Genomic DNA, 10,525 nt, shown 5'->3' on the forward strand with positions numbered 1-10,525 from the left:
TCCCAATCGCGCGACTGCCATCCGCACATGGCCCGCGCTAGTATTAGCCATCTTGCTCTCTCTGAAATGGTCGGGTGCACCACGCGGGAGTACTGCTGTACCCAGCCAATCAATTGCTGTGACTGAAACATTATCGAACATGTGGAGCAATTGGTTTCAAATTAGGCCAGATATTGTATTACATTAATTGCGACCTCGCGTTATGGCAAGCTATTAAGGTGCGAAGTTGACTGCACAGCAGGTGATCCGAATATGATAATGGCCTTGGATGTTGGCAAGCATAACGCGTGTTGAACATGAAACTTAAATTCCGCGCGTGTCGCACGATGCGAGAGGAACTCAAACTGGCCGTCCATGTCGTAATTATTTCTACTCTAATACAAGGGAGCCTATTTCTACTCTACAATGAACAGGATAACATGGAGTCAACTCAAGATTCCGATTAAGGTTCGCATAGTTTCTTTGCACCTATATGTGGTTTCAGTAGAATTCAATGATAGTACTAGAACGTATACGCTAACTAATTGTTAGGAGATATCTCTCGATATAATTCTCCCCAGCGGCCAGTCCTTTAGGTACGTTATGTGAAATCTCTGGCTTGTTAAATTACTTTACTGAAAATCGACTGACAAATATAGATGGAGAAAGCACGGAGATGAATGGTGCGTAGTTCTATGTATAGCGACTAGTTGAACTGGCTACCAATCTCGATAGTTTTTGTAAGCACTATGAGCGTCCACATTCCCATAAGTCCTCTATTATTGATACCGTTCTAGTAATCAAGCAATAGGGTATCCGTCTTGAACGAGCTTATAGTTATACTCCGTCAGGAAGAAGATCACATACTATATCGTTCTATTCCATCGCAGGCCAGAGCAACACTCACTACTCCAATTGACGTTGAACACGTTCTCCAGGACTACTTTAATACATCTATCAAGCTGTCCAAGCTTTATCGTGAATTTGGCGCCCGCGACAGGTATTTCAAAACTATTGCACCTTTGTTCAGTGGCATTCGTATATTGCGGCAAGATCCATGGGAGACTTTGTGCAGCTTTATCTGCAGTACGAATAACAGTATTAAACGAATAACGCAGATGGTAACCGTCAAATGATGCCAACCAGATTTGCGACCTCTCTAATATTACTTCTGCAGATCGACAACATATGTCTGACGTTTGGTACTTACGTGGCTACTTATGATGGAGTGGCATACTATACGTTCCCGAGACCTGAGGATCTCTGCGCGAGCAGTTCGGTTGTACAAAAGCTTCGCGAACTTGGATTTGGATATCGCGCACCATACGTGTATAAGACAGCATTGCAAGTGCATGAGTGGGAGTTGCTAGGTCACGAGCTTTCAGAATTAAGGGGCAGCTCATACGAGAAAGTTCGGGAATTTCTCATGGAGCTTCCAGGAGTCGGTCCTAAAGTAGCTGACTGCGTAGTGAGTTGCATCGCATTGAAGTCTTGGTGGTACAAGCTGACATGTATAAGTGCTTAATGGCTTTCGATTGCCATAGCTCGGTGCCAATAGACACACATATGTGGAACATTGTTCAGAGACGCTATGCGAAGGATGCCAAAATCCGTCCGTCGAAGTCGAAAACGTTGTCCAAATCGACATATGACGACATCAGTTCGCATCTCCGTGGATTATGGGGCGATTATGCTGGTTGGGCACAGTCGGTATGTAATCGCACGTTTCTTGTTGCTGGTATAACTGACCAACGTCTTCAACAGGTTCTATTTATATCCGAATTACGGAAGAATGCTTAGACTACCCCGTTCATACATATGGAAGATTTATGTGATTTTCAAAGTGAAATTCGTGTACAAATATTATATACTTGCCTAGCTAGAGTTGTGGTACAAAACCCCATTAATAGATTATAAATAAATGCCGTATCATATAATACAGATTAAATGCCATAAACCACCATTATGATTGCCAATATATGCCCTCAACATCTCATCTCACCATTTGTAAGAAGAGTTTCGCCGTTTCCTAAGAAGCAAATGGGTTTAAAGTCCTCACCGTTAAACACGGTAAGCTTTTACCTATTTCTGCCCTCAGTAATACCGGTACATGTTGCAGCTCCCGTATTTCCTGTACCAACTGGTTTCCATCCACTCTCGTGACTACATCCCCTAAATATGCATCCAAAGGATTCGCCGTTATCCCATCGCCCAACGAGTTAATCTTAGTCATCGACGCTGTTCGTTGAGGTTTGTCCGAGCTTACTGATGGCGACCGCTTTGTAGGAGACGGTGGTAAGCTCTTGGATTGGGTGGCCGACGATACTAGAATATCTTGAACCGATTCATCATCGACCTCAAATAGTGAAGACTCGTCCTCCACAGACAACGAAGAAATCTCCACCATTTTTTGGCGAATATCTTCATGATCCTGCGCCGCAGCCGACGTAACGCTCGATGCGCGGTACTGAGAGCCGCCATAATCCGACCGCTCTTTCTCGTCATCGGGAACAAATGTTGCCGAATCGACTCCTTTCTCCCAGTATAGCTCCAGTAGTCTTGCTGACTTATCAAACTCTGCCTTCTCGAGTGGTAGCTGGTCGCAGTGAACACGCTTCTCAATACCAAATTCAGGAATAAGAACATCGAATGCTGATTCGTACACATTAATCACAATCGCATCACGAACCAGCTGGCCAGTAGTTGATGCTAGATTGTTGATGACTTCGCACAAGAACAAGTGAATTGACTGCTCCTGCGCGCGCTTCGCCGCATCCTTTCGATCGTTGCAGTGCTCTGCAAGCTTCGATAGCGCCTCGACATCCACCGTATATTCACCTGGAATTACTGTCAGACAATTCAATTGACCATTCAATAAAGTCAGGAAATTATACTCACGATTATTTAACACTGCGTCCAGCTGTCTATGAACAAGAATATCAGCATATCGCCGTGTCGGAGACGTGAACGTCGTATAGCAGGGAAGATTGAGGAGATAATGCGACTGGTCGCTCTTTTCCACAACTTTGCCTGCAACGTAATACTTTGCCCGCGAGAAGGCCTTAAGTAGTAAGGTCTCTAAACCTTTTAAATTGTCCGCATCACCAATCTGAAAGAGACTGCTCTGCAGCTTTGAACTCGAGGAACCATCAAAATCGAAGCCCAGAATTCTCATCTTGTCCAGGAAAGCATTCAATCGATGAGGATTTGGCGCCTGGTGTCGCCGCAAGTACGCACGTTCACCAAGTTTCTGCGATAGGATGCTGGCAACAATTGAGTTGACTTTAATCATAATCTCATCCATTATGGGTGATGACGCCCGTCGCTCAAATAAATTGGTCTCGACTGGTACGTTTTCGTCTTCCAATTGATTCAGGAGATGAAGGTGGGGAAGATCGATGGCTGCGGCATTCAACCGCCGTTTACGAAATCCAAGCCCCACATTCTGTAAATATTGTTAATCAAGGAAGAACCAATAGCGCAACGATTTTATCGCTTACCTTCAAGATTTGAACACTTTCAGTCTCAACTCCATTACCTTCTGGGTTGTACAGCATGCTTAAAATATCATCATTGGTCAGCCTAGACTTCGGCCTGATCAAGCCTTTTCCGATCCAAAGATTAGAAATATCAAACGTGCGGAGGTTCACTTCGAGTACGACGCTAAATGTAAACCGCTGTTTGTTAGGATCTAATGAAATATAATTCTCGAAAAGTCCCTCAGGAAGCATCGGCACGGTCTTTTTCGCCATAAAGACTGACGATCCACGGGCCTTAGCTTCACGATCAAGAGGAGTGTTTGGCCTAATGTAATGAGACACGTCAGAGATATGCACGCCAATCTGCACAGTCGAACTATTAAGTCGCTTCACATGAATGGCCTGCTCTGATTCTCGAGCACTATTCAAGAAGAGTGCATATACATCTTCGTTCTCAAATGATCTCCGACTTATCGTATCATCGCTAAGTCTAGATAGCCCAGCAAGACTATTAAGCACCGAATCGGGGAAAGAATCGTTCATAAAGCTGTTGTCCCGCAAAATCGCATTGATTTCAACATTATGATCCCCCACTGTTCCAAGTGACTCGATAAGCATGCCGAAGGGATGTAGTGACGTAATTGGCCACCGTTTGATTGACGCAACAAACAATGTATTGATATACTTTTCGTGATTCTCCACGAAATCTCGCGGAGCCTGCTCTGTGGGAATAGCAATCAAAGGTACCCGCTTATCCGTTGGTTTGAACCACACAATCTTTGGCTTATCAGTTCGATTTGAGTCATGCCCATCTGACCGTTCTCGCTTGTCTGACTCTTGCTTTTCTTTTGCTGCTTGCGACGACGGCCGCAAAAGACCCAAAGTTCTACTGCAAGTTAGCTAATAATCACAGTCCGAAATACGTGCTTCCAGCATACCCGCTGTACACCTGTCCGGGTGTCCTCTCTATAACAGCAACAACATGTCCAGCATAGAGCGGTTTGCTGTCGTCGCTAATTTCGTCCTCCTCAACTAGGAGTAATCCTTGACCTTCAACCTCGACGTCGTCATTCTTCTTTTGTATAGGTCTCGTCCGCAGACTTCCTCGCCGCTGCAATCCTGGTTGTCCATCTTCGCCATCCTTTCGCTTTTTCTTCTCTTCTTTCTCTCGTTTGGAACCCCAGACTTCATCAACCGTGAGCAATTCGACTGCAACGATATCGCCTTCAAGTGCTCTATTTCTGTCCTTTGAGCCGCAAATATAGATGTCCGAATCCAGAAGTCCATCGGTGGAGACGTAAGCATCCGACCTATTTTTCTTGTTGACTCGTAGCACGCCAGTGACTAGACGGCCCTCAGCCAAAAGCGCTGGAATTGAAGCTTGTGTAAGGTACGGCAGAAACAGCGATTTCCGCTGCTGCGACTGCAGTTGTGCGATTTGTTGTTGTTGCATCGGGAACGGAAGTTGTGAATTCGAAGAAAAGTCTGGAGCAGGCACGACGAGCGGCATTTGCGGAATGGCTTGATTCTGCGAAATGCGACTTTGCGAACTACCAGAATGAATGTTGGAAGCGTGCTGCTGTGATTGTGACGTTGGACCACTATTGAACTGCTGCTGGGAGAATAAAGGAATGATTCCAGGCCCAAACGTGTTAGCGTTAAAATGGGAAGATAGGTTACTCATCGAGCTGGATAAGGATGAACGCGAACGATGACCAGGGAAGAACTGCTGTGATCCAGAAGAAGAAGTCTCCAATTGTGACGTGTTTTGACCTGGCGGAAAATGCATGCTATTCCGTCGCCAGTCGCCATCAAAATTCCGCGATCCCGATCGTGAATGGGATGGATTGGACAGATTCCGTCGCTCGGAAGAGAATGAGCTCTCATTATAGTTTGACGGGAAGCTGAATCCTGATTGCGGCGGTTGAGGAGATCTTGACTGATCGTCGGCAAAATCAGACGTGTCATGGCTGCGGCTGTAATTGTGTCTGGACGGTTTACTTCCTGAATTTGAGTCATTTGTCGGCTTTGGAGGCGGGAACTGGAAGTGGGATGAAGTTTGCACGCTCGTGCCATTCTGCAGCGACGCACCCTGCTTTTGTTGCTGCGCTAGCTGCGCAGCACGCTTAGCTTCTGGAAGTGCTAGAGAGTGCCGCCGATTATGACCCTGACTTCCACTGCTGCGATTAGGAGTTCGATTGAGCGCGTTAGAATTCACATTCTCATAAACGGAGCCCGGATTGGACGCCGGAACTGGTGGAGGTCCCATGACATGAAATCCGGGGACCGACGATTGGGTACGCCTGTGACCTCCGGCAGATCCCGATCCGGACATGGGAAATGGTGTATATGTCGATGGAGGCGACGATACAAAGTTTGGAACAGAACCCATGACAGGGGAGCCTTGTATGTTCTGCGACGACAGAAGACCTGCTTGCGCGAACTGCTGCTGCTGAGCCAGAATTTGCTGTTGTTGCACTTGTAGGAGTTCCATCTGCTGCTGTAAAGCCAGTTGCTCAACTAATTTGCCATTAACGAAGACGATTCAGTAGGCAACAAATAAAACATACTCATAAGCGGAGTCAGCTCTGAAGGCGATCGCCTATGAGCAATGTGAAGCCCCCTGGAGCCACGACCCTGCTGATTCTGCATTTGATCTGACCAGTTCGACTTAAATTGATCTATCGATGCATTAACAGTGCAATCCAACAAACCCACTCGTCTGAGTTCCTCATACCAATGAAATTACGACTTGACGCTGTTGCTCTACCAGAAAATAGATGCCGGCAGTGAAATGTAGAAGAAGCACGTTGGACACCTTCAACTCGAAACTGGTAGAAATCCCTCCCAACAAATCAAAGCTACAAACTCTAAAATAATCCAAACAGGTATAAACCAGAAGTAGAATAAAATCTCAGCTAGAAGAAGTTCAGAAAGGCTGCGCGATCCTGAAGATAGCCCATAATATGGCGATGTGGAACAAGCTTCATCGACGTAATTTGCAAGGTGTGGACGGCGTGTGACGAAGCCCGTGCTACCCTTCTGTTGTTAGGTCCCGTGGATCATAACACCCATCCAAGGGTGTTGTACGGCGAGTTGCATGATTCGCGAATCACGAGGGTTAGGGTTGAAGCCGCCGAATCAACGCCTTTTCATTACATTTCTATTAAACTACATAAGACTATTTATACAGGACAGCGCTCTTTAATAATATCGCACAAAGTCATAGTAATAGCACAAACACAATAGACATCCGTAATTGTACATTCGCGTATCATGAGAAAAACGACTAGTACTTGCTAGTGGTCATCATCATGATTTTAACAATTCGCCAGGAATTTTTCTGCCAACTTTGAGGACAGGCATTCCACGTTTCAAGCGCTTCGTCCTCGGATCCTAAATAGCGGTGAACATTAGCATTCAATGTCGATATAGCACTCACACAATAGGGACCATACGATGACACCTTCTCTAAAACCAAGTATATAGTCTCTAAGTACTGGCACAGCATTCCTAGGTTCCAGTCCAAACGGACCCGGCTTGTCATCTTCCTCCCCGAAGCTAACTTTCTTGCCAAACTTGCCGACCCGGTGAACATGCAGAGCCTTTAGATTCGAGCTGTCAAACAGAAGCCGCGGTCGCAGCTTCCGGCCTGGACGGAACGGCCCTTTGGATAGTATAGAACCATTTCTAGAGCTGGACTCACCAACTGCAGACTCCACCGGAAATGGAGACCGTGATGTGAACTCCATTGTGCGTCTGAACGTGATAGGATTAACGGTGGACAAGATATGGTCGAGCTCGCTAGGTTGTTGCGCAGTTTCAACTGAATTAGAAACATTTTGCTCAAGTCCATTAGTAACCTTCGATGATCGTGACCTTGTAATCATTTGATGGTGGACTTCCTCGTCCACGTCGCCCTTGGCAGGCCCGTCATGCTCGATGGCCTCACTGTCCTTATCATTCAGTCCACCATCATAAACCTCAGAAACCGAACACACACTATCTGTTGTAGCCGGACTGTTCACCGTGGCAGATGATTCCATTGACATTGCCACACCGTTGCCGATGGAATGGGCCCCGCCACTGGGTAGCATTTCCCCAGCTGGTCTAATCTCGTCTCTTTGAGCGTCCAGCTGTTGAGTAAGCTCGTCGATAAGTTGCTGCTGAGCATCTAACTTCCGCTTGAGGTTGTCACGATCCATACGGAGGTTGTCACGATCCATACGCATAACCTCAATTTCAGCTTGCATCTTGCCACTCTGTCCAATCAGCACATTAGATATGAGTGCAAAATATTCAACACTAGCTTACCTGTTCCTTCAACGACTCAATCTCTTCCTTCATCACACTCTTCTCGTCTTGGTCCTCACCAAAGTACACTTCCCATTGCTTCTTCTTAACCACCAACTCCTCTTTCACTTTGGCATACTCAACCAGCACACCTGCACTGATCCCGCACTTCGAGCATGAATCATCTACTGCAATAGCCTGCGATGGAGATGCATCCGACTGCCTCACTGCTGGACCCTGACTATTCGAACTCGACAATCCCTCTCCGTTAATACTGTCCTGCGAAACACTAGCAGTGGTCGAACTTGCAGTTATCGGAACCAGCGACGAGGACTTTAATTCCATGTCATTGCGCTCCATCGACTCCGAGCGTTTGGGCTCCTGCAAACCAGATAAGGAGAGATTGCTGCCCGGCGAGCGTCTCTGCTGCAGGGACTCAGAAGATTTCAAGCGACTCAACACCGGATGGATCGACTTCATAGAGTTGGACGAGGACATTGAAGACGGGAAGGAAACATGCGTTGCAACTGGTGTACTTGGCGATTGAGGAGCGGAAGAAATTGATGCGGAAGTTGAACTTATTGACGGTTGCTGAACTTGTATTTCTGAAGCCGCGGTGACATCTCTATCTTTGCCCACTGAAGAACCAGTACGGGATGTCGACAGTGAACCCATGATTTGTTCTGCCATCCCTCCATATGAAGTTGTGTCCGTACTTCGAGTGTACGACTCCGGATAAGTCACGCGTTTTGAATAACTAGTTGTTCTTGAATATGAAGTCGACGCTTTCAAGTTATCTATGGCACGGCTTGTCGCGGCAGTAGCTATACTGGCGACGCTGTTATCACTAGATTTATTTTCAGCAGTAGGTCTTGAGATGGGACTCGGTAAACTGATCGGGGTCCGAAAATCGGTCAATATTCTGCTTTCTCGTGGGGAAGCTCCAGATTTTGTTTTTGAAGAGCGAGAATCTTCGATTCTATATACTGATTTCGAAGCGTTTGACTTGGCTGAGCTTGAGGTGTCAGAAGCCGACTCGTGTTTATGCCGCCCTGGTAATTCAGGAAGAGGAAGAGGTGGTGGCGGATATCCGTATAGGGAACTGCGACTAGGCCGGTTCTTACTTGTCAAGGGTGGAGAAGATCGGTAATAATTCGAGACGGAGGAGCGTGACTGGCCGTCAATAGTGTAATTCGCTGACGTCTCTACACGGCGCACAAGCCCGACAGACGATGATGGTACTGGGGACTCTCCCGGAGTGTGCGGAGAATTCCGGGATGAAGCCCCATCTCGATCAGGAAGTGGCAAACTTATGTTACTCCAACTTTGTATGACCGGCGGTGGTCCGCTGTAAGGTTTGTCGGGAGAAACGCGACCGCGAATTGGGCTGACTGTGGGTTCAGGTAAAATATATCGCCTGTCGGAAGGTTCACTCCAGAGCTGAGATGCTGACCCAGGGTACGCTTTCTGGCTCGGCGCCATGGTTTCTGGTGGGACATTAACTTTGTATCGAGACAACGTGTCAATACGCATGCTATCGGGTGTGTATGGCGTAGATTCTGATGATGTGCTTGAGGGTTCGTTGGAAATGACAGGACCAGTTACTTGACAACTTGTGGATGCCACAGACGCAGGTAAATATTGTGGTCCGGACGGGGTCGACGTTGCAGGCCTGTAAACAGATGCCTTGCTCCAGGACGGTAAACCATGGTACCCATTTTGACCGTACGATGGCAAAGCGCCTGAAGCATATTTCCGAGAGGACTGGATGCGTAAAGCCTTAGCAAAATGTCAGATAGAGATGGAAATTACTATTACCTGGGTGAACTTTTCTGTCCCGTCTTGTGTTTGGCTATTCGCTGAGACATGAGAGTTGTTGCTGCTTTGTGAAGATCCTTGAGAGTCCGGAATAGTATTATTACCCGAAGATTGCAGCAATTTGCGACGCTTTGCTTCGAAATATAGTTCGTTGTCGGAGTTATGTGGATCCGTACCGTTCGCTTGCGAAGACTGAAAAGACGAGATCCCAAGCGAAGATGGCAATAATGGCGAACTCGCGGATACATGCAGCTGTGATTGCCTACTATTGTCTGTATCCACCTTCCGTCGCTTGGTTGACGAGATCGAATATGGCCCTGGCGACGGTGTCTGGGGAATCGCGTCGGGAGTAGCGGCAATCTTACGCTTAAGGCTGAAGAGGTCAAACATCGTGGCACCTGACGTATCACAGCTCTTGTCAGCTATACTGGGGGATTCCCACCTTGACACACTGCTGGGATCTTCGGGCTGTGGTGGACTGCAAGGGTGAGGCGGGAGACTCTGGCGCTGTTGCTGACTGCGCAATCGTTGGCACTTGCGGCAGATGCAATTGTAAAGAGGCTTTTCGGCGCCTACGGCGCCGTCGTCTCGGTCGTTGCTTGGACGAATGACGACTGTAGCGTTACGGCTGCTTGTTGTAGTGGGTAGTACAGACGAACGCGACTCGGACGGAACGAAGTCGTTTCCATTCTCCCCACCGCGCGAGATCAACGAATGAGAGGACAAACCGGGCACTGTGCTGGAATACACTAAGCGAAGAGAGGCAAAGACTCGTCGCCGGAGGTACTTCGCGAGCAAAGATGGAGGGATTCTGCTACTCAGAGGTGGCAGCGAGAGCCTGGAACGGCGACGGAACCGTGTTCGCGAAAGACGCGCAGGAAAGCGCGGACAGTGTGAAAGGCGGTCTCCCTACTGATCGGTAATCTGTCTTGTCGAAGTGCGTCGGACCTTGAGAC

The 10,525-nt window shown here is 47.5% G+C and overlaps 3 protein-coding genes across 3 annotated transcripts; 1 reads left to right on the forward strand and 2 right to left on the reverse strand.

Moving 5' to 3' along the window:
• Positions 1 to 301: 301 nt before the first annotated feature.
• Positions 302 to 1,894, forward strand: POJ06DRAFT_72334 (DNA glycosylase). The gene is made up of 7 exons (XM_056191462.1): positions 302 to 447; positions 532 to 575; positions 639 to 662; positions 791 to 1,100; positions 1,157 to 1,447; positions 1,498 to 1,689; positions 1,744 to 1,894. The coding sequence occupies exons 1-7, from the start codon at positions 406 to 408 to the stop codon at positions 1,777 to 1,779; spliced, it is 939 nt and encodes a 312-aa protein (XP_056045311.1). The 5' UTR covers positions 302 to 405; the 3' UTR covers positions 1,780 to 1,894.
• A 13-nt stretch (positions 1,895 to 1,907) lies between these two features.
• POJ06DRAFT_248084 (uncharacterized protein) lies at positions 1,908 to 6,444 on the reverse strand. Its single transcript, XM_056186985.1, has 6 exons — positions 6,196 to 6,444; positions 6,029 to 6,139; positions 4,397 to 5,978; positions 3,480 to 4,344; positions 2,878 to 3,424; positions 1,908 to 2,817 (listed from the first exon to the last, which is right to left on the reverse strand). The coding sequence occupies exons 2-6, from the start codon at positions 6,108 to 6,110 to the stop codon at positions 2,009 to 2,011; spliced, it is 3,885 nt and encodes a 1,294-aa protein (XP_056045312.1). The 5' UTR covers positions 6,111 to 6,139; positions 6,196 to 6,444; the 3' UTR covers positions 1,908 to 2,008.
• Positions 6,445 to 6,592: 148 nt separating this feature from the next.
• POJ06DRAFT_248086 (uncharacterized protein) lies at positions 6,593 to 9,592 on the reverse strand. The gene is made up of 2 exons (XM_056186986.1): positions 7,773 to 9,592; positions 6,593 to 7,720 (listed from the first exon to the last, which is right to left on the reverse strand). Exons 1-2 carry the CDS (start codon positions 9,282 to 9,284, stop codon positions 6,872 to 6,874), a joined length of 2,361 nt encoding a protein of 786 aa, XP_056045313.1. The 5' UTR covers positions 9,285 to 9,592; the 3' UTR covers positions 6,593 to 6,871.
• Between the last annotated feature and the right edge of the window lie 933 nt (positions 9,593 to 10,525).

This window comes from Lipomyces tetrasporus, assembly GCF_029532465.1.
Source record: "Lipomyces tetrasporus strain NRRL Y-64009 chromosome Unknown POJ06scaffold_3, whole genome shotgun sequence".
Taxonomy (NCBI): Eukaryota; Fungi; Ascomycota; class Lipomycetes; order Lipomycetales; family Lipomycetaceae; genus Lipomyces; species Lipomyces tetrasporus.

What these genes read in the sequence shown, in the direction of transcription:
- POJ06DRAFT_248086 (XM_056186986.1), bottom strand. Translation starts at nt 9,284, where the DNA reads ATGCGTATTGACACGTTGTCTCGATACAAAGTTAATGTCCCACCAGAA. An exon ending in TTGAGTCGTTGAAGGAACAG is followed by an intron (nt 7,721 to 7,772) that starts GTAAGCTAGTGT and finishes CTGATTGGACAG; the next exon opens with AGTGGCAAGATGCAAGCTGA.
- POJ06DRAFT_248084 (XM_056186985.1), bottom strand. Translation starts at nt 6,110, where the DNA reads ATGCAGAATCAGCAGGGTCGTGGCTCCAGGGGGCTTCACATTGCTCAT. An exon ending in CCCGGACAGGTGTACAGCGG is followed by an intron (nt 4,345 to 4,396) that starts GTATGCTGGAAG and finishes AACTTGCAGTAG; the next exon opens with AACTTTGGGTCTTTTGCGGC. An exon ending in AAAGTGTTCAAATCTTGAAG is followed by an intron (nt 3,425 to 3,479) that starts GTAAGCGATAAA and finishes CAATATTTACAG; the next exon opens with AATGTGGGGCTTGGATTTCG.
- POJ06DRAFT_72334 (XM_056191462.1), top strand. Translation starts at nt 406, where the DNA reads ATGAACAGGATAACATGGAGTCAACTCAAGATTCCGATTAAG. An exon ending in AACTCAAGATTCCGATTAAG is followed by an intron (nt 448 to 531) that starts GTTCGCATAGTT and finishes ACTAATTGTTAG; the next exon opens with GAGATATCTCTCGATATAAT. An exon ending in CCCAGCGGCCAGTCCTTTAG is followed by an intron (nt 576 to 638) that starts GTACGTTATGTG and finishes TGACAAATATAG; the next exon opens with ATGGAGAAAGCACGGAGATG.